General features: G+C 45.4%; 1 protein-coding gene across 5 annotated transcripts in view; it reads right to left on the reverse strand.

Annotated features, from left to right (window-relative positions):
• Positions 1-23,131, reverse strand: part of LOC143767282 (oocyte zinc finger protein XlCOF8.4-like) — a 43,319-nt gene that overhangs the window by 18,858 nt on the left and 1,330 nt on the right. For all 5 annotated transcript variants that reach the window (XM_077255493.1, XM_077255496.1, XM_077255494.1 and 2 more), the window contains exons 2-4: positions 19,020-19,169; positions 18,779-18,892; positions 18,572-18,695 (exon numbers count right to left, since the gene is read on the reverse strand). In XM_077255493.1, coding sequence (XP_077111608.1) covers positions 18,572-18,695; positions 18,779-18,892; positions 19,020-19,169 — 388 coding nt within the window. The remainder of the gene's footprint in view (positions 1-18,571; positions 18,696-18,778; positions 18,893-19,019; positions 19,170-23,131) is intronic.

Here is a 23,131-nt window from a genome sequence, read left to right on the forward strand (position 1 = left end):
CCTTTTTTTGGGATATGATACAAACTCTATCTTCATCCCCTCTCTGACCAATCTTAAAGCCCACTGATCAATGCAGATCTTTTGCCAGTATGGGAGGAAGTTCGAGATCCGACCCCCCACTGTGATGGTGTCATTGCTTTCTTTGATTTTGGGGTTGGGGAAGAAAAAGATTCCTGTCTTTCCCCCCTTTTGGATAACTCCAACGTCCCGTCTTGCCCTTCCCCCTGTATTGAGAAGTATGCTCTTGCTGAGTGCGGAAGGGTCTTTTCCTAGGGTTTCTAGGTTCTGGTAAAGTTTTCTTTTTGTCTGAGGCCTTCTCCAGAAGATCATCCAAGGCAGGTCCAAACATATACTTTCCTTTGAAGGGAATAGAACACAGCCTCATCTTAGAAGTCATATCACCAGACCAGGATCTTAGCCAGAGTGCTCGTCTTACTGAGTTTGACAATGCAGATGATCTCGCTGTCACCCTCACTGATTCTGCGGAGGCCTCCGCTAAAAAGCCTGTTGCTTTCTGGAAGATAGGTAAGGAGGCTAGAATATCCTCTCTGGGAGTACCTGAGGACAAGTGCTCTTCTAGTTGCCCCAGCCAGCGATGCATTGACCTAGCCACACAGGTAGATACGGAATAGATGTTCAGTAAGGACGTTGACGTTTCCCACGACTTCCTTAGTACTCCGTCCATCTTACGTTCCAGAGGATCTCTCAATTGGGAGGCATCCTCGAATGGTAGCGTGGTTTTTTTTGGCTACCCTAGCAATCTGGACGTCCACTTTTGGAACCTCCGACCAGCATGAAGCCGTTTCGTCATCTACCGGAAATCTAAGAAAAATGAAGGACAGCATCCAATCCAGGTGAAAAAACGCTTCTTTTATTGTGCCAAGTTCAACGTTTCAACCATCAAAGGTCTTTTTCAAGCATACAAAATGATTTAAAAATGGCGGCTTTAAATAGGGAATGGTTGTAAATCCCACCAATCTCTTTACAAGAAACCGCCCATATAATTTACATACAAATATATAATAAAGTGAACAATATATAAAAACACACATTAATACATCACATCTACCTAAATAAATGTGTCAATTCTTATTTATACGGAGAGATTCCTAATAAAAACGCCATAGATATCCCCTACTAGCACATGGAATACATCAAACGTAAATAAACAGAAACATGCTGTTGTATCTAAACCAATCGTTACATCAAACAGTGTTTTGGTCACTAATTCACTGCCAATAAGATGTAACATAACAAAGAGTGGTCACATGTCCAGTTTAACCCAATCAGAGCTCCAAATATATCAGCAAATCACAGCACTATCCCCAGCATGATCTGATACGAGGGCTGCCATTGGCTATCAACAAAAAGTGGTCACATGTCCAGTTTAACCCAATCAGAGCTCTAAATATATCAGCAAATCCCAGCGCTACCTCCAGCATGGTTTACTACAAGGACTGCCATTGGCTACCAACAAAGAGTGGTCACATGTCCAGTTTAACCCAATCAGAGCACTAAATATATCAGCAAATCACAGCGCTATCACCAGCATAGTCTGATACAAGGGCTGCCATTGGCTATCGTGCCAGAATCTCAGGCCGACGCAGTGCAACCAACCCAAAGTAAACTCCACCTCACCTGATCGGGGCCTCGCTCACCCGTCATATCCAGCAGAAATTCGGCCTCTCTCCAGCGTGCGGTGCCAACTCCAGTATGCGAGTGCGCATGACACCCAGCTCCACATGAGCAGCGCCCATTGGACACGCCCAGGAGAGCCGTAAGACACGCCCACACACAAACACGGTGCCGGCTCTCGCACTGTAGGAGGACAAAGTTACATAATCATGGCATGTGATTTATATAAGTTTTCATACCCAGGATCGTAAATCTACTCCACCTAGGAAAATAAGGTATCACGCCAATACATCGAAGCGATATTAGCTTCGACAATGACTACAGGAGAACCATTATTTTAACTGGGCATGTGCATACAACAAGAGGCTAATAAAAAGCCTCACCCCTTACTTACCTAACACTTATACACCATATCCATGGTTTCTTGAAAGGAAGGGGACCAATTTATCTTCATATGCAATTATACACGCTACCCGGACAACCACCTGTTTTTTGTTTTTTTTCTAGTCAAAGGCACCCAAGCCATCATACCGGGGATTCCCAGCCAGTCTGTCCAAAAATTGAACTTGATCATATGAGTTTTCCTATGGTTTATTATTGTGGGGTCTGAACATAGACTACCTACATTGTTATTTTAATAAGATAGCAATGGCCACTCTAAGCGAAATGTGCCTGCCCTCGTCAGATCGCAAATGCTAAGCAGCTTGAGGCTGAGCAAGTACCAGTATGGGAGACTGGCTGGGAATCCCCGGTATGATGGCTTGGGGGCCTTTGACTAGAAAAAAACAGGTGGTTGTCCGGATAGCGTGTATAAAGATAAATTGGTCCCCTTCCTTTCAAGAAACCATGGATATGGTGTGTTAGGTAAGTAGGGGGTATAGGTTTTTTGAATGGTGAGGCTTTTTATTAGCCTCTTGTTGTATGCACACGCCCAGTTAAAATAGTGATTCTCCTGTAGTCATTGTCGAAGCTAATATCGCTTCGATGTATTGGCGTGATACCTTATTTTCCTAGGTGGAGTAGATTTACGATCCTGGGTATGAAAACTTATATAAATCACATGCCATGATTATGTAACTTTGTCCTCCTACAGTGCGAGAGCCGGCACCGTGTTTGTGTGTGGGCGTGTCTTACGGCTCTCTTGGGCATGTCCAATGGGCGCTGCTCATGTGGAGCTGGGTGTCATGCGCACTCGCATACCGGAGTTGGCACCGCACGTTGGAGAGAGGCCGAATTTCTGCTGGATATGACGGGTGAGCGAGGCCCCGATCAGGTGATGTGGGGTTGGTTCCACTGCGTCGGCCTGAGATTCTGGCGTGATAGCCAATGGCAGCCCTTGTATCAGACTATGCTGGTGATAGCGCTGTGATTTGCTGATATATTTAGTGCTCTGATTGGGTTAAACTGGACATGTGACCACTCTTTGTTGGTAGCCAATGGCAGTCCTTGTAGTAAACCATGCTGGAGGTAGCGCTGGGATTTGCTGATATATTTAGACCTCTGATTGGGTTAACCCCTTAGTGACAGAGCCAATTTGATACTTAATGACCAGGGCAATTTTTACAATTCTGACCACTGTCACTTTATGAGGTTATAACTCTGAAACGCTTTAACGGATCCTGCTGATTCTGAGATTGTTTTTTCCTGACATATTGTACTTCATGTTAGTGGTAACATTTCTTCGATATTACTTGCGATTATTTATGAAAAAAAATGGAAATATGGCGAAAATGTTTAAAATTTTGCCATTTTCAAACTTTGTATTTTTATGCCCTTAAATCAGAGAGATATATCACACAAAATAGTTAATAAATAACATTTCCGACATGTCTACTTTACATCAGCACAATTTTGGTAACAACATTTTTTTTTGTTAGGGAGTTATAAGGGTTAAAATTTGACCAGCAATTTCTCATTTTTACAACACCATTTTTTTTTTTAGGGACCACATCACATTTGAAGTCATTTTAAGGGGTCTATATGATAGAAAATAACCAAGTGTGACACCATTCTAAAAACTGCACCCCTCAAGGTACTCAAAACCATATTCAAGAAGTTTATTAACCCTTTATGTGCTTCACAGGAACTGAAACAATGTGGAAGGAAAAAAATGAACATTTAACTTTTTTTGCAAACATTTTAATTCAGAACCATATTTTTTTATTTTCACAAGCGTAAAAACAGAAATTTAACCATACATTTTGTTGTGCAATTTCTCTTGAATACGCTGATACCCCATATGTGGGGGTAAACCACTGTTTGGGCGCACCGCAGAGCTTGGAAGAGAAGGAGCACCGTTTTACTTTTTCAATGCAGAATTGGCTGGAATTGAGATCGGACGCCATGTCATGTTTAGAGAGCCCCTGATGTGCCTAAACAGTGGAAACCCCCCACAAGTGACACCATTTTGGAAACTAGACCCCTTAAGGAACTTAACTAGATGTGTGGTGAGCACTTTGAGCCCCCAAGTGCTTCACAGAAGTTTATAACGTAGAGCCCTGAAAATAAAAAAATCACATTTTTTCTACAAAAATGATCTTTTTGCCCCCAAATTTTTATTTTCACAAGGGTAACCGGAGAAATTAGACCACAAAAGTTGTTGTGCAATCTCTCCGGAGTACGTCGATACCCCATATGTGGGGGTAAACCACTGTTTGGGCGCACTGCAGAGCTTGGAAGAGAAGGAGTGCCGTTTTACTTTTTCAATGTAGAATTGGCTGGAATTGAGATCGGATGCCATGTCGCGTTTGGAGAGCCCCTGATGTGCCTAAACAGTGGAAAACCCCCACAAATGACACCATTTTGGAAACTAGACCCCTTAAGGAACTTATCTAGATGTGTGGTGAGCACTTTAAACCCCCAGGTGCTTCACAGAAGTTTATAAGGTAGAGCCGTGAAAATAAAAAATCCTTTTTTTCCCTCAAAAATGATTTTTTAGCCTGCAATTTTTTTATTTTATCAAGGGTAACAGGAGACATTGGACCCCAAAATCTGTTGACCAGTTTGTCCTGAGTACGCTGATACCCCATATGTGGGGGGAGGGCACTGTTTGGGCACCCATCAGGGCTCGGAAGGGAAGGAGCGCCGCTTGGCATGCAGACTTTGATGGGATGGTCTGTGGGCGTCATGTTGCATTTGCAGAGCTCCTGATGTACCTAAACAGTAGAAACCCCCCACAAGTGACCCCATTTTGGAAACTAGACCCCCCAAAGAGCTTATCTAGATGTGTGGTGAGCACTATGAACCCCCAACTGCTTCACAGAAGTTTATAATGTAGAGCCATGAAAATAAAAAAAATCATATTTTTTCCACAAAAATGATCTTTTCACCCCCAAATGTTTACTTTCACAAGGGTAACAGGAGAAATTGGACCCCAAAATTTATTGTGCAATTTATGCTGAGTAGGCTGATACCCCATATGTGGGGGATAAACCACTGTTTGGGCGCATGGCAGAGCTCGGAAGGGAAGGAGCGCCGATTTGGAATGCAGACTTTGATAGAATGGTCTGCGGGCATTATGTTGCGTTTGCAGAGCCCCCGATGTATCTAAACAGTAGAAACCCCCCACAAGTGACCTCATTTTGGAAACTAGACCCCCCAAGGAACTTATCTAGATGTGTTGTGAGAACTTTGAATGCCCAAGTGCTTCACAGAAGTTTATAACGCAGAGTCGTGAAAATAAAAAAATAATATTTTTTCCACAAAAAATATATTTTTTTTTAGCCCCCAAATTTTTATTTTCACAAGGGTAACAAGAGAAATTGGACCCCAAAAGTTGTTGTCCAATTTGTCCTGAGTACACTGATACCCCATGTGTGGGGGGGACCACTGTTTGGGTGCATGGCGGAGCTCGGAAGGGAAGAAGTGCAGTTTTGGAATGCAGACTTTGATAGAATGGTCTGCGGGCGTTATGTTGCATTTCAAAGAAAAAACATTATATTTCAGCTCACCCGCATAACAGAATTTTTCATAGTCCAAGTGTAATCCGAGCACGGAAAGTGTTTCTGTCCAACGCTACAGCTTGTGAGCAAAAAGAGAAAAAAAAATCCAGCTCCAGGAGTAAAATTATCAGAAATTTTATTCAAACATCTTAAAAAATTGGAAAACTGCTTACAAAACAAAAAAATCACAAAATGAGGATGGAGCCAACCATCAGGTCGCTGGACGCGTTTCGAGCGCTAGAGGCGCTCTTAAACTTCAGCATGAAACGCGTCCAGCGACCTGATGGTTGTCTCCATCCTCATTTTGTGATTTTTTTTTTGTAAGCAGTTTTCCAATTGTTATGTTGCATTTGCAGAGCCCCTGGTGTGCCTAAACAGTAGAAACCCCCCACAAGTGACCCCATTTTGGAAACTAGACCCCCCAAGGAACTTATCTAGATGTGTGGTGAGAACTTTGAATGCCCAAGTGCTTCACAGAAGTTTATAATGCAGAGTCGTGAAAATAAAAAATATTTTTTTGCCACAAAAAAATTTTTTTCAGCCCCCAAGTTTTTATTTTCAGAAGGGTAACAGGAGAAATTGGACCCCAAAAATTGTTGTCCAATTCATCCCGAGTACGCTGATGCCCAATATGTGGGGGTAAACCACTGTTTGGGCGCACGGCAGAGCTCAGAAGGGAGGGAGCACCATTTGACTTTTTGAGCGCAAAATTGGCTGTGGCGTTTAGAGACCCCCTGATGTACCTAAACAGTGGAAACCCCCCAATTCTAACTCCAACCCTAACCCTAATCCCAACCCGATCCATAATCCTAATCACAACCCTAACCCCCAAAACACCCCTAACCCTAATCAAAAAGCTAAACACAACACACCCCTAATCCTAATCTCAACCCTAACCTCAAAACCTAACCCTAGTCCCAATACACCCCTATCCCTAATCCCAACCCTAATCCCAAACCTAACCCTAATCCTAAATGTAACCCTAATGCCAACCCTAATCCAAATCCTAATCCCAACTCTAACCCTAACTTTAGCCCCAACCCTAGCCCTAACTTTAGCCCAAACCCTAACTTTAGCCCTAAACCTAGCCCCAACCCTAACCCTAACTTTAGCCCCAACCCTAACCCTAACCCTAATCCTAGCTCTAACCCTAACCCTATGTGCACACGTTGCGGATTTTGCTGCGGATCCGCAGCGTTTCCGCAGCTGTGGGTCCGCAGCAGTTTCCCATGAGTTTACAGTACAATGTAAACCTATGGGAAACATAAAACGCTGTGTCCATGTGGAAACACAGCGGTTTACATTCCGCAGCATGTCAATTCTTTCTGCGGATTCCGCAGCGGTTTTACACCTGCTCCATAATAGAAAACCGCAGGTGTAAAACCGCAGGGGAATCCGCACAAAAACCGCGGTACATCCAAGATAAATCCGCAGGATTTATTGCGGTCGCCGGTAAACAGTTAATTACTGGCCATCGCAAAACAGGGGTTGGTAAAAACCGACCCGATCATGTTCTTTGGGGTCTCGGCTACCCCCGGCAGCCGAGACCCCAAAAGATCTTCCGGGTGCCGAACAGCGGGCGCACTGCGCATGCGCCCGCCATTTTTTCCCTGGAAAAAGATGGCGGCGCCCATCGGGAGCCACGAGGAGCACCAGGGGAGACAGGTGAGTATTGGGGGGCTATCGGGGGTGATCCGGGACCCCATTTCTCTGTCCTCCGATGTGCAATCACATCGGAGGACAGAGAAATTAAATGGCAAATCGCGTTTTGTTTTTTTTTGTTGCGACCGCCGGTAAACGGTTAATTACCGGCTATCGCAACTCGGGGGTCGGTAAAACCCCCCCGAATCATGTTCTCTGGGGTCTCGGCTACCCCCGGCAACCGAGACCCCAGAGAAAATCCAACTCTAATTAACGGCGCTGTGGTTTAAGTACCCTTAACTGCCGCCGTTAAAGGCGTATCGGCGGTCGTTAAGGGGTTAAACTGGACATGTGACCACTTTTTGTTGATAGCCAATGGCAGCCCTCGTATCAGATCATGCTGGGGATAGTGCTGTGATTTGCTAATATATTTGGAGCTCTGATTGGGTTAAACTGGACATGTGACCACTCTTTGTTATGTTACATCTTATTGGCAGTGAATTAGTGACCAAAACACCGTTTGATATAACGATTGGTTTAGATACAACAGCATGTTTCTGTTTATTTACGTTTGATGTATTCCATGTGCTAGTAGGGACATCTATGGCGTTTTTATTAGGAATCGCTCCGTATAAATAAGAATTGACACATTTATTTAGGTAGATGTGATGTATTAATGTGTGTTTTTATATATTGTTCACTTTATTATATATTTGTATCTAAATTATATGGGCGGTTTCTTGTAAAGAGATTGGTGGGATTTACAACCATTCTCTATTTAAAGCCGCCATTTTTAACCCCTTAGTGACAGAGCCAATTTGGTACTTAATGACCGAGCCAATTTTTACAATTCTGACCAGTGTCACTTTATGAGGTTATAACTCTGGAATGCTTTATCGGATCCCGCTGATTCTGAGATTGTTTTTTCGTGACATGTTGTACTTCAAGTTAGTGGTAACATTTCTTCGATATTACTTGCGATTATTTATGAAAAAAAATGGAAATATGGCGAAAATTTTTAAAATTTTGCAATTTTCAAACTTTGTATTTTTATGCCCTTAAATCAGAGAGATATGTCACAAAAAATAGTTAATAAATAACATTTCTCACATGTCTACTTTACATCAGCACAATTTTGGAAACAATTTTTTTTTTTGTTAGGGAGTTATAAGGGTTAAAAGTTGACCAGCAATTTCTCATTTTTACAACACCATGTTTTTTTTAGGGACCACATCACCTTTGAAGTGATTTTGAGGGGTCTATATGATAGAAAATAACCAAGTGTGACACCATTCTAAAAACTGCACCCCTCAAGCTGCTCAAAACCACATTCAAGAAGTTTATTAACCCTTTACGTACTTCACAGGAACTAAAACAATGTGGAAGAAAAAAATGAACATTTTACTTTTTTTTGCAAACATTTTACTTCAGAACCATTTTTTTTAATTTTCACAAGTGTAAAAACAGAAATTTAACCACAAATTTTGTTGTGCAATTTTTCCTGAGTACACCGATACCCCATATGTGGAGGTAAACCACTGTTTGGGCGCACCGCAGAGCTTGGAAGTGAAGGAGCACCGTTTGACTGTTTCAATGCAGAATTGGCTGGAATTGAGATCGGACGCCATGTCGCGTTTGGAGAGCCCCTAATGTGCCTAAACAGTGGAAACCCCCCACAAGTGACACCATTTTGGAAACTAGACCCCCCAAGGAACTTATCTAGATGTGTGGTGAGCACTTTGAACCCCCAAGTGCTTCACAGAAGTTTATAACGTAGAGCCGTGAAAATAAAAAATCGCATTTGTTTTCACAAAAATGATTTTTTCGCCCACAAATTCTTATTTTCACAAGGGTAACAGGAGAAATTAGACCACAAAAGTTGTTGTGCAATTTCTCCTGAGTACGTCGATACCCCATATGTGGAGGTAAACCACTGTTTGGGCGCACCGCAGAGCTTGGAATTGAAGGAGCACCGTTTGACTTTTTCAATGCAGAATTGGCTGGAATTGAGATCGGATGCCATGTCGCGTTTGGAGAGTCCCTGATGTGCCTAAACAGTGGAAACCCCCCACAAGTGATACCATTTTGGAAACTAGACCCCTTAAGGAACTTATCTAGATGTGTGGTGAGCACTTTGAACCCCCAAGTGCTTCACAGAAGTTTATAACGTAGAGCCGTGAAAATAAAAAATCTCATTTTTTCTACAAAAATGATCTTTTTGCCCCCAAATTTTTATTTTCACAAGGGTAACAGGAGAAATTAGACCACAAAAGTTGTTGTGCAATTTCTCCTGAGTACGTCGATACCCCATATATGGGGGTAAACCACTGTTTGGGCGCACCGCAGAGCTTGGAAGAGAAGGAGTGTCGTTTTACTTTTTCAATGTAGAATTGGCTGGAATTGAGATCGGACGCCATGTCACGTTTGGAGAGCCGCTGATGTGCCTAAACAGTAGAGACCCCCCACATATGACACCATTTTGGAAACTAGACCCCTTAAGGAACTTATCTAGATGTGTGGTGAGCACTTTAAACCCCCAGGTGCTTCACAGAAGTTTATAACGTAGAGCCGTGAAAATAAAAAAATCGCATTTTTTCTACAAAAATGATCTTTTTGCCTCCAAATTGTTATTTTACCAAGGGTAACAGGAGAAAATGGACCCCAGAAGCTGTTGTACAATTTGTCTTCAGTACGTCGACACCCCATATGTGGGGGTAAACCACTGTTTGGGCGCATGGCTGAGCTCGGAAGCAAAGGAGCGCCATTTGACTTTTCAATGCAAAATTGACTGGAATTGAGATCGGACGCCATGTCGCGTTTGGAGAGCCCCTGATGTGCCTAAACAGCAGAAACCCCCCAAAAGTGATACCATTTTGGAAACTAGACCCCTTAAGGAACTTATCTAGATGTGTGGTGAGCACTTTGAACCCCCAAGTGCTTCACAGAAGTTTATAACGTAGAGCCGTGAAAATAAAAAATCTCATTTTTTCTACAAAAATGATCTTTTTGCCCCCAAATTTTTATTTTCACAAGGGTAACAAGAGAAATTAGACCACAAAAGTTGTTGTGCAATTTCTCCTGAGTACGTCGATACCCCATATATGGGGGTAAACCACTGTTTGGGCGCACCGCAGAGCTTGGAAGAGAAGGAGTGTCGTTTTACTTTTTCAATGTAGAATTGGCTGGAATTGAGATCGGACGCCATGTCACGTTTGGAGAGCCGCTGATGTGCCTAAACAGTAGAGACCCCCCACATATGACACCATTTTGGAAACTAGACCCCTTAAGGAACTTATCTAGATGTGTGGTGAGCACTTTAAACCCCCAGGTGCTTCACAGAAGTTTATAACGTAGAGCCGTGAAAATAAAAAAATCGCATTTTTTCTACAAAAATGATCTTTTTGCCTCCAAATTGTTATTTTACCAAGGGTAACAGGAGAAAATGGACCCCAGAAGCTGTTGTACAATTTGTCTTCAGTACGTCGACACCCCATATGTGGGGGTAAACCACTGTTTGGGCGCATGGCTGAGCTCGGAAGCAAAGGAGCGCCATTTGACTTTTCAATGCAAAATTGACTGGAATTGAGATCGGACGCCATGTCGCGTTTGGAGAGCCCCTGATGTGCCTAAACAGCAGAAACCCCCCAAAAGTGACCCCATTTTGGAAACTAGACCCCCCATGGAACTTATCTAGATGTGTAGTGAGAACTTTGAATGCCCAAGTGCATCACAGAAGTTTATAATGCAGAGTCGTGAAAATAAAAAATATATATTTTTTAACAATAAAGATTTTTTAGCCCCCAAGTTTTTATTTTCACAAGGGTAACAAGAGAAATTGGACCCCAAAAGTTGTTGTCCAATTTGTCCTGAGTATGCTGGTACCCCATATGTGGGGGTAAACCACTGTTTGGGCGCACGGCAGAGCTCGGAAGGGAAGGAGCGCCATTTTGGAATGCAGACTTTGATAGAATTGTCTGCGGGCGTTATGTTGCGTTTGCAGACCCCTAATGTACCTAAACAGTAGAAACCCCCACAAGTGACCAAATTTTGGAAACTAGACCCCCTAAGGAACTTATCTAGATATGTGGTGAGAACTTTGAAAGCTCAAGTGCTTCACAGAAATTTATAATGCAGAGTAGTGAAAATAAAAAAATATATTTTTTTCCAACAAAAAAGATTTTTAGCCCCCAAGTTTTTATTTTCACAAGGGTAACAAGAGAAATTGGACCCCAAAAGTTGTTGTCCAATTTGTCCTGAGTATGCTGGTACCCCATATGTGGGGGTAAACCACTGTTTGGGCGCACGGCAGAGCTCGGAAGGGAAGGAGCGCCATTTTGGAATGCAGACTTTGATAGAATTGTCTGCGGGCGTTATGTTGCGTTTGCAGACCCCTAATGTACCTAAACAGTAGAAACCCCCCAATTCTAACTCCAACCCTAACCCCAACACAGCCCTAACCCTAATCTCAACCCGATCCATAATCCTAATCACAACCCTAACGATAATCACAACCCTAACCCCAAAACAGCCCTAATCTCAACCCTAACCATAACCCTAATCAAAACCCTAAATCCAACACACCCCTAACCCTAATCCCAACCCTAACCCTAATCCCAACCCTAATCCCAAACGTAACACTAATCCCAACCCTAATCCAAACCCTAACCCTAATCCCAACTCTAACCCTAACTTTAGCCCCAACCCTAACTTTAGCCCCAACCCTAACCATAACTTTAGCCCCCGTCGTCACAAAAAAAGTTCAATGTAACCTTTTTTTTGTACGTCGCGTCCGCCATTTCCGCGGATGCGTGGCCGTAACTCTGCCCCCTCCTCCCCAGGACATAGACTGGGCAGCGGATGCGTTGAAAAACTGCATCCGCTGCCCACGTTGTGCACAATTTTCACAACGTGCGTCGGTACATCGGGCCGACGCATTGCGACCGCCCCGTACCGACGCAAGTGTGAAAGAAGCCTAAGGGTACTTTCACACTAGCGTCGTACTCGGCCCATCGCAGTGTGTTGGGCCGACGTACCGACGCTAGCGTTGTAAGCGCCGCACAACGGGTGCAGCGGATGCTGTTTTTTCAACGCATCCGCTGCCCCATTGTGAGGTGCGGGGAGGCGGGGGCGGAGTTCCGGCCACGCATGCGCGGTCGGAAATGGCGGACACGTCGCACAAAAAAGTTACATGTAGTTTTTTTTGTGTCGACGGTCCGCCGAAGCACGACGCATCCGTCGCACGACGGATGCGACATGTGGCAATCCGTCGCAATGCGTCGCTAATGCAAGCCAATGGAGAAAAAACGCATCCTGCAAGCACTTTTGCAGGATGCGTTTTTTCTCCAACGACGCATTGCGACGGTAGCCAAAAAACGCTAGTGTGAAAGTAGCCTAACCCTAACCCTAGCCCTAACCCTAGCCCTAAATTTAGCCCCAACCCTAACCCTAACTCTAACCCTAACTCTAACCCTAACCCTAACTCTAACCCTAACCCTAATTTTAGCCCCAACTTGTCTTCTCCTGCCGGCCGGTAGATGGCAGCAGATGGCGGGCGCACTGCGCATGCGCCCGCCATGATGAAAAAGCCGGCTGGCAGGAGAAGACAGAAGAGGACCCAGGGACCCCGGGTGAGTATGATAGGGTCCCCGAATCCCCCTATTTCTCTGTCCTCTGATGTGCGATCACATCAGAGGACAGAGAAATAACTGATCGCTTTTTTTTTTTTTTTTTTTTTGCGGTCGCCGGTAAACTGTTAATTACCGGCGATCGCAAAGCAGGGGTCGGTGCAAACCGACCCCGATCATGTTCTTTGGGGTCTCGGCTACCCCCGGCAGCCGAGACCCCAAAGAACATCCGGGTGCCGGGGGGCGGGCGCACTGCGCGTGCGCCCGCCATTTTTTCCCGGAAAAAAGATGGCGGCGCCCATGGGGAGACACGAGGAGCACCGGGGGAGGTAGGTAAGTATTGGGGGGCTATTGGGGGCCATCGGGGACCACATTTCTCTGTCCTCCGATGTGCGATCACATCGGAGGACAGAGAAATTAAACGGCAAATCACGTTTTGTTTTTTTTTTGTTGCGACCGCCGGTAAACGGTTAATTACCGGCGATCGCAACTCGGGGGTCGGTAAAAACCCCCCGAATCATGTTCTCTGGGGTCTCGGCTACCCTCGGCAACCGAGACCCCAGAGAAAATCCGACTCTGGGGGGCGCTATTCACTTTTTCCACAGCGCCGTTAATTAACGGCGCTGTGGATTAAGTACCCTTAGCGACCGCCGTTAAAAGGCGTATCGGCGGTCGTTAAGGGGTTAAATCATTTTGTATGCTCGAAAAAGACCTTTGATGGTTGAAACGTTGCACTCGGCACAATAAAAGAAGCGTTATTTCACCTGGATTGGATGCTGTCCTTCATTTTTCTTGGGTATGTACACTTCCACTTTGGTCCGTGGGACTAGGACGGGCATCCCATTGCCAGTTGTGCTGTCAGCTACTCTCTGAATTTCAATGTACCGGAAATCTGTCCTTAATCTCTACTGGAGTAGTCAGCCTTTTTTCTGGGGATTCCCACTCTTCTAGAACTAAATCACAGATATTTTTATGAATGGGAAACACCTGTCTTTTCTTAGAACGAAGCCCCCCGAAAATCTCTTCCTGTACTGACAGACGTTTTCTCTTCCTCAATTTCCATAGTCTTCCTTACTGCTGTGCGGAGTTTTTCTATGTCAGTCGAAGAGAAGTACCGTATATACTCGAGTATAAGCCGAGATTTTCAGCCCAAATTTTTGGGCTGAAAGTGCCCCTCTCGGCTTATACTTGAGTCATGATCGGCGGTGGGGTCGGAGGGTGAGGGGGAGAGAGGACTGTCTCATACTCACCTAGTCCCGGCGCTCCCCCTGCCCGTCCCACGGTCTTCGGTGCCGCAGCTCTTTTCCCTGTTCAGCGGTCACGTGGGACCGCTCATTAAAGTTATGAATATGGACTCCACTCCCATAGGGGTGGAGCCGCATATTCATTCCTCTAATGAAGCGGTAACGGTGACCGCTGACAGAGGAAGAGGCTGCGGCACTCGGAGACCAGTTGGCCGGCTTAAGGAGCCAGGGACGCCGGGAGCAGGTAAGCATGTCATAGTTACCTGTCCGCGTTCCACACGCCGGGCGCCGCTCCGTCTTCCCGTCCTCTTGCTCTGACTGTTCAGGTCAGAGGGCGCGATGACGTACTAATCTGCGCGCCACCCTCTGCCTGAACAGTCAGTGCGGAGAGACGCCGAGACGGGACGCTGAGGAGCTGCGGGCAGCAAGAGAGGTGAGTATGTCATTTTTTTTTTTACTGCAGCAGCATTATATATTGCACAAATTTATATGGGGCCATAATGAACGGTGCAGAGCATTATATGTGGCATAGCTTTATGTGGAGCATCTATCGGGCCATAATGAACGGTGCAGAGCATTATATGTGGCACAGCTTTATATGGAGCATCTATGGGGCCATAATGAACGGTATGGAGCATCTATTTTTATTTTTGAAATTCACCGGTAGCTGCTGCATTTTTCACCCTAGGCTTATACTCGAGTCAATAAGTTTTCCCAGTTTTTTGTGGCAAAATTAGGGGGGGTCGGCTTATACTCGAGTATATACGGTAATATCTCTCTTGCTGGAAAGTTTCTGAGTCAAGGGATAATTCTCCTTCCTCTGGGGGTTCGTTTCAGGAGGGGCACTAGGAGAAGGTGTAAGTTGGGAAAGGGTGGGCAGAGAGGTTTTAATCTCGTGCTGGATTAAGCCCTTGATCTCTTCCATCAGAGATGGCTGCTCTTCCCTGATAATTTTTTCTGTGCACTCTTTGCATAATGCTTTCTTGTATGAAGATGACAGCTTCTTCATAGAAACTGCGCATTTGCGGGTAGTTTTAGATTTGCCTGCTGATGCGGGTTCCTTGTCCCCCTAAAAAAGAAGGGGAGAAGGAATCATAAGATTACAACCCGCATCAGAGAGTGGAAACCCTGGGCCAGACTACTCACTGGGGCCGGGATGGTGCTGGGATCTGCAGATGCAGAGCACGAGGTAGCGGACATCTCCATGGTCTTCACCACACAGTGGTCCTACCTGAGATGTCTTCCTGTCTGGGGCCTAATATAGGCGACCGGACCGCAGCACCTGTCCTCATGGATAGATGACCTCCTCCTCCGATGTCCGGATGTATGTGGGGGGAGACCGCCGACATAATCCATGCCGTTCACATTGCGTTCCAGCTTGGAATGCTAAAGGACCTTCCAATCCACAGAAGCCGGCCGGCGTCTGACGTCACATCCTGCCGCCAGCTTCAGACCGGAAGTCCTCATGCCGCGCGCCGGAGGAGGAGAAGGGCTGAAGAGCTGAGAGGCCTCCAGCCGAAGAATGCCCCCAGACCTTGCCTAGAAGGTGCGGAATGGTGGCAAAGAGTCCCGAGTCGGAGGAGACGGGAGCAGCACACGGGGAAGAGACGCAAGTCCGCTCCCTAGCTGCCCGGCAATAATGCCTATATCCCCCGGTGACCGCTGCCGGCACAGTACACCTGGGATGACCTCTTCATCCCTAGTAAAGGAAAAAACACTGAGGGGGAGGATGAGGGAGGGGTTATTTAACCTCTTGGTCATTTCCTGTCCCTATTAGGAAAGGGGTAACATCCTCCAGGTGTGCTGTAGTGGGGGGTTACTAGAGAAAAAATGATTTTAAAATCCGAAAAGTTGGCCTGCTGAAATGTATATTCAGTAAATGCACTCAATACTTGGTTGCGGCTCCTTTGGCATCAATTACTGCATCAATGCGGCGTGGCATGGAGGCGATTGGCCTGTGGCACTGTTGAGGTGTTATGGAAGCCCAGGTGACTTTGATAGCTCGTCTGCATTGTTGGTTCTGGTGTCTCTCATCGTCCTCTTGACAATACCCAATAGATTCTCTATGGGGTTAAGGTCAGGCGAGTTTGCTGGTCAGTCAAGCACAGTGATATTGTTGTTTTTAAATCAGGTATTGGTACTTTTGGCAGTGTGGACAGGTGCTGAGTCCTGCTGGAGAATGAAATTTCCATCTCCAAAAAGCTTGTCGGCAGAGGGAAGTATGAAGTGCTCTAAAATTTCCTGGTAGATGCCTGCGCTGACTTTGGTCTTGATAAAACAGAGTGAACCTACACCAGCAGATGACATGGCTCCCCAAACCATCACTGATTGTGGACACTTCACAATAGACCTCAAGCAGCTTGGATTGTCTGTCTCCACTCTTCCTCCAGACTCTGGCACCTTGGTTTCCAAGGTCTAGTGTGAAGTATCCACAATCAATGATGGTTTCAGGAGTCATGTCATCTGCTGGTGTAGGTCCACTCTTTTTTATCAAGACCAAGCAGCCATCTACCTGTAAATTTTAGTGCACTTCATGCTTCTCTCTGCCGACAAGCTTTTTGGAGATGGAAATTTCATTCTTCAGCAAGACTTGGCACCTGTCCACACTGCCAAAAGTACCAATTGCTGGTTTAAAAACAACAGTATCACAGCGCTTAATTGTCCAGCAAACGTGTCTGTCCATAACTCCATAGAGAATATATGGGGTATTGTCAAGAGGAAGATGGGAGACACCAGACGCAACAATGCAGACGAGCTGAAGGCTGCTATCAAGGCAACCTGGGCTTCCACAACACCTCAGCAGGTGTTGCCTTCATGCCACGCCACATTGATGCAGTAGTTGATGCAAAAGGAGCCCCGACCAATTATTGAGTGCAATTACTGATAATTTTTTCAAGCTGATGTTATAAAGTATTACAGAAAAAATATATATAAGATATATATATATATATATATACCTGCGCTATGATATGCATACACAAAAAAACATAATAATTACCTATCAAAGGGGGGAGCGATGCTGACAATGGTAAGATAATCCTCATATAAGTCCAGCTGGACCTCCAATTTCTGAGAACAAACAAGCATAGATTGGTAAGCAAGAATATGGAACTATTGCGACAGCTATAGTTTTAAAAAACAATTCAAGGTGATTTAAAAGCTGAGTTGCGGAACTAGATTGCACGCGATGGTAACCAAAGAAAAAAGAGAACGTGTTACATACTATTCGGCGTGCAGACACCTGATGTTGAAGAAAATCCAGTGGCGAAGACAAAGGTGCTTTTATCAAAATATTACGATGAATGAGTTACTTTCCTTTCTGATGGTCAGCGATCTGACGAGATGGTAATCCCTCGGCGTACTGTCCCGGCCGGTGACAGCCGCCCGTGCAGGAAGAAGCAGATATGAAGTAAGCGCTCGGTAGCGTTGCAGCTGACAGGACCTTCGGAATATTCGGGTCACGTGTCTAGCACGTCACGTGGTGCCCTTGTTTGAAGGTACGGAGCACGATAGGAGCCAAAATTAACCAACGCGTTTCGGAATAAACACGGATTCCTTCTTCAGGGTATTCCGAAACGCGTTGGTTACCGAGTGCTTACTTCATATCTGCTTCTTCCTGCACGGGCGGCTGTCACCGGCCGGGACAGTACGCCGAGGGATTACCATCTCGTCAGATCGCTGACCATCAGAAAGGAAAGTAACTCATTCAAGCACCTTTGTCTTCGCCACTGGATTTTCTTCAACATCAGGTGTCTGCACGCCGAATAGTATGTAACACGTTCTCTTTTTTCTTTGGTTACCATCGCGTGCAATCTAGTTCCGCAACTCAGCTTTTAAATCACCTTGAATTGTTTTTTAAAACTATAGCTGTCGCAATAGTTCCATATTCTTGCTTACCAATCTATGCTTGTTTGTTCTCAGAAATTGGAGGTCCAGCTGGACTTATATGAGGATTATCTTACCATTTTCAGCATCGCTCCCCCCTTTGATAGGTAATTATTATGGTTTTTTGTGTATGCATATCATAGCGCAGGTGTATATATATATATATATATATATATATATATATATATATATATATATATATATATATATATATATATATATATATATATATATCTCTTATATATATTTTTTCTGTAATAGATTATCTTTTTTGCCCTTTGTAGTTTTAGGGGCTATACCAGCTGCTTTATGCTCCCCCCCCCCCTTTTTTTACATTAGCGCCGCTACATCACACGTTTATTGATGTTATAAAGTATTCTAATTTACTGAGATAATGACTTTGGGGTTTTCATTGGCTGTAAGCCATAATTATCAACATTAACAGAAATAAACACTTGAAATACATCACTGTTTGTAATGACTAATATGAGTTTCACTTTTTGTATTGAAGAACTGAAATAAATTAACTTTTTGATGATATTCTAATTTTGTGAGAAGCACCTATAATTATAGGCCATGTGTAATCAGTCCTGTCTATTACCTGGTGATATGAGGGGCTGGGGAACCTCCATCATGACGTCCATGTACAGATTTTTGTGTCCTTGTAAATACTCCCACTCCTCCATGGAGAAATAGACGGCGACATCCTGATACCTTATAGGAACCTGACAAATACAATAATGCAGTCATCCCTCCGATCTCTTCGTAGCGTTACTGTATAATGTCCCAGAATTCCCAGCAGTGTCACCTCTTCAGTCATCAGCTCAATCATCTTGTGGGTGAGTTCTAGGATTCTTCCCCACCCCTCAGACACAGGGGCCTGACAGCGCTCACTAGAAGTCATGTTCACCACTATGTAATCCTGGTTATGGAGAGACACATTAATAAATCTCACTACAGACATTTCCAGAGTCCTCACCTCTCCAGTTCTGTCCATGTTATTCCCATAGATAAGAATGATGTAATGTGACGTCATCAGAATCTCTCACCTCTCCAGTAAGCCGGAAGAGGATCTCTAGGGTGAAATCTAATATCTTCTCCACCATCTTGTTCCTGTCATTATCCATCTTTGAAGGGTCAATTAGGAAAATTCTGTTATGTAGATGATTTCCACTGAGAGCATCTGATATTATGGGAATCTGGATGAGGTGAAGATGGAAAATCATGAAGAACGTCTTGTAAGAAGACAATTTCTGGAAATAAGGGCAAAGTTGAAGGAGCATTCTCGCTTCTCATAAGGGCTGGAACTGCTTAGATCAGTAATATCGCTAATGCACATCTGAGCAGGAAATACAAAGATTAAAGGGAACCTGTCACCCCCCCAGGCGTTTGTAACTAAATGAGCCAGCTTGTGCAGCACTAATGCTGCATTTGGACAAGGTGGCTCTTTTAGTTACGCTCCTTGCACACGCTGAAATAAACACTTATAAAATGTGCCCCCTCATACCGCGAAATCGCCAGGGAGGCGGGCCTTTCCCCTCTAATTAGACGCAGCACAGCCGTCATTCATGTCCCCTTGGCGCCGCCTCCTCAGCGTTGTTTGAAACTGTCCTGGAGCCTGCGCTGTTATGTTATCCCTTGGGCATGCGTACTAGTTAGCGCTGCCCATCTTATGACATCATTTGATGTCAGGCTTACTGCGCCTGTGCGGCTGCGCTGCCCGAGATCCCTCCCCGCAGTGTCTTCTGATTGATTCACACTGCGGGGCTGGGATTCATGGGCATGCGCAGTGCATATCTTCGCCTCTCACTCATCTTCCTCCGCCTTCTTCAGACTGTGCGGTGTCAGCTGATCCCTAATCGCCGTGGTTTGCGTATGAGGGGGCTCATTTTATAAGTGTTTGCTTCAGCATGTGCAAGGAGCATAACTAAAAGAGCCACCTTGTCCAAATGCAGCATTAGTGCTGCACAAGATGGCTCTTTTAGTTACAAACGCCTGGGGGGGGGCGTGACAGGTTCCCTTTAAAGCGAACCTGTCAACAGGATTGTGCTGAGTAACCTACAGATAGTGTATGCCGTTATACTCATTAAAATAAAATGATACTTTGGTTGATGAAATTCGTCTTGCGGTTGTTGTTTAATCTTTATGGCTTCTGACAGGTCACTGACCCCCTATTTTGCATAGTGAATATTTTATATACAAATATATACATATATATATATATATATATATATATATATATATATATATATACTATTAAATATATTTGTATTAGTATAAATTATATTTGTCACTGCTGTGTCTCCCTACAACTTCAGTTGGCTCAGAAAAATAAGAGCACTACAAAGTATGGGCTAAATGTTCTTGGTGAATACTTAGCCCAGTTGTGAAGGCCCAGTTGTGAAGCGCCCCTCACTCATGTCCTCTGCAAAGAAAATGTCTCCTTGTAGACCCTGCCTTCTCCACCGTTATTGTCTTCTACTCCCTAAACTGTTCTCTCTATGCTCCCCTCTTGAATATTAATTTACTGTCTCCTCATAGTTTCTCAACATTGTGTGAATGGATTAACTCTTTCCTCCCTTTCTGCATGCAACCTTTGTGCTGTTCCCTGTGTTGTATCTCCCATGCAGACTATTATATAAGGGTTAACCCCTTCACACTTGTCCCCATGGTCTTTCCGTCTTCACTCCATGCTCTCCATAAATTGTAATACCTCTTGTCTGGCTTAAATCCTAGCTGCCGAGAACATCGGTAAGGTAACGTTCACATTAGCGTTGTGCGGCGCAGCGTCGGGCGCTGCTGCAGCGACGCATGCGTCATGCGCCCCTATATTTAACATGGGGGCGCATAGACATGCGTTGTCGTGCGTTTTGTGACGCATGCGTCTGTTTCAGCGCACGCGTCAGGGCGCAGGGGACGCAGCAAGCTGCATTTTTTGTGCGTCCAAAATCAAGCAAAAAAAGGACGCATGCGTCACAAAACAATGCGTTTTGCATGTGTTTTGCGTTGCGTCGCCGATGCAACACACAACAATGCTAATGTGAACGTAGCCTTACGCTGCGCAGGACGCCGGAAGGTGAGAATATTGCGATTTTTTTTTAACATTATATCTTGTTACTATTGATCCTGCATAAGCAGCATCAATAGTAAAAAGAGAGAGAGCGCGAGAGAGCATTTCCCTGATGGGAAATTCTTCCGCGCATGCTCTCTTTGAAAAGACGGGACCGGTCACTGGATTCATGCTTTTCACAGTCAGTGTCCGTCGGTGAGCGATTTTCCGATGTGCAGAAAAAAAAGTTCTTCTGAACGTTTTCTCCGCCCGACGGACAGCAATTTTCCGACTGATCCAGTGCACGACAGATGAAACGGATGGCCATCCATCATAATCCGTCGCTAATACAAGTCTATGGGAAAAAACGGATCCAGCGGAAACATTTGCTGGATCCTGTTTTTTCAAAAATCGTCGGATTTCGACGGGAGGAAAAAGATGGAAGTGTGAAAGAGGCCTTAGGCTACTTTCACACTTGCGTCGGTATGGAGCTGTCGCTAAGCGTCGGCGCGACATACTGACAGACGTTGTGAAAATTCGGCACAACGTGGGCAGCGGATGCAGTTTTTCAACGCATCCGCTGCCCATTGTAAAGTCCCGGGGAGGAGGGGGCGGAGTTCCGGCCGCGCATGCGCAGTAGGAAATGGCGGACCAGAAATACAAAAAAATGTTCCCTTGAACGTTTTTTTTCGTGACGGCGGTCCGCCAAAACACGACGCATCCAGTGCACGACGGACGCGACGTATGGCCATACGTCACGATCCGTCGGCAATACAAGTCTATGGGAAAAAATGCATCCTGCGGGCACATTTGCAGGATGCGTTTTTTCCCAAAACGACGCATTGCGACGGAGGCCAAACGACGCAAGTGTGAAAGTAGCCTAAGGCCTCTTTCACACTTCAGTTGTTTGGTGTCAGTCTAAAACCGCCATTTTCCTCAAATAACGGATCCGTCATTTTTTTGTGACGGATCCGTTATTTTCCCCATAGACTTGCATTAGCGACAGATTGTGACGGATGGTCGTCCGTTCCATCCTTCATGCGACGGATCCGTCGAAATTTGGCGGACGTCATCTAGACATTGACGGTCATTGCAACGTTTTTTGTCTGCGCTGAAATGGCGGATCGCGACGGATCTGTCGCGTCCGCCATTCCATACAATGGGCGCCTATGGGCGACGGATCCGTCGTGACCGTCATTTCGACTGATCCGTCGCCCCAATCCGCTTTTTCAATTGTGCATGCTCCAAAAAGTAGATACTTTTCCCAGACAACCCACAAGTAACTGATCCGTCAAACAAACGGATCCAATAGAACCGTTTTCTCAACAATTGTGACAGATCCGTCGATCCGTCACTATGGCGGAGCAGACTGACGCCAAACAACTGAAGTGTGAAAGAAGCCTAAGGCGTCTTTCACACTAGCGTCGGGCTCGGCCCGTCGCAGTGCGTCGGGCCGAGGTTACCGACGCAAGCGTTGTCTCCGCCGCACAACGGGGGCAGCGGATGCATTTTTCCGGCGCATCCGCTGCCCTGTTGTGAGGTGCGGGGAGGGGGGGTGGAGTTCCGGCCGCGCATGCGCGGTCGGAAATGGCGGACGCAACGCAGCAAAAAACGTTGCATGCAACGTTTTTTGCGGCCGACGGTCCGCCACAACACGCGACGCGCGACGGGTGGCAATCCGTCGCTAATGTTAGTCAATGGAGAAAAAACGCATCCTGCAAGCACTTTTGCAGGATGCGCTTTTTCTGAAAAACGACGCATTGTGACGGATTGCAGTTAACGCTAATGTGAAAGTAGCCTAAGGCTACTTTCACACTAGCGTTAACTGCAATACGTCGCAATGCGTCGTTTTGGCTAAAAAACGCATCCTGCAAAAGTGCTTGCAGTTTGCGTTTTTTCACCATTGACTAACATTAGCGACGCATTGCCACCCGTCGCGCGTCGCGTGTTGTGGCGGACCGTCGGCCGCAAAAAACGTTACATGTAACGTTTTTTGCTGCCGATGGACCGCCATTTCCGACCGCGCATGGGCGGCTGTAACTCCACCCCCCCTCCCCGCACATCCCCGCACCTCACAATAAGGCGGTGGATGCGCTGGAAAAATGCATCCGC

Source organism: Ranitomeya variabilis, chromosome 4, assembly GCF_051348905.1.
Source record: "Ranitomeya variabilis isolate aRanVar5 chromosome 4, aRanVar5.hap1, whole genome shotgun sequence".
Lineage (NCBI taxonomy): Eukaryota > Metazoa > Chordata > Amphibia > Anura > Dendrobatidae > Ranitomeya > Ranitomeya variabilis.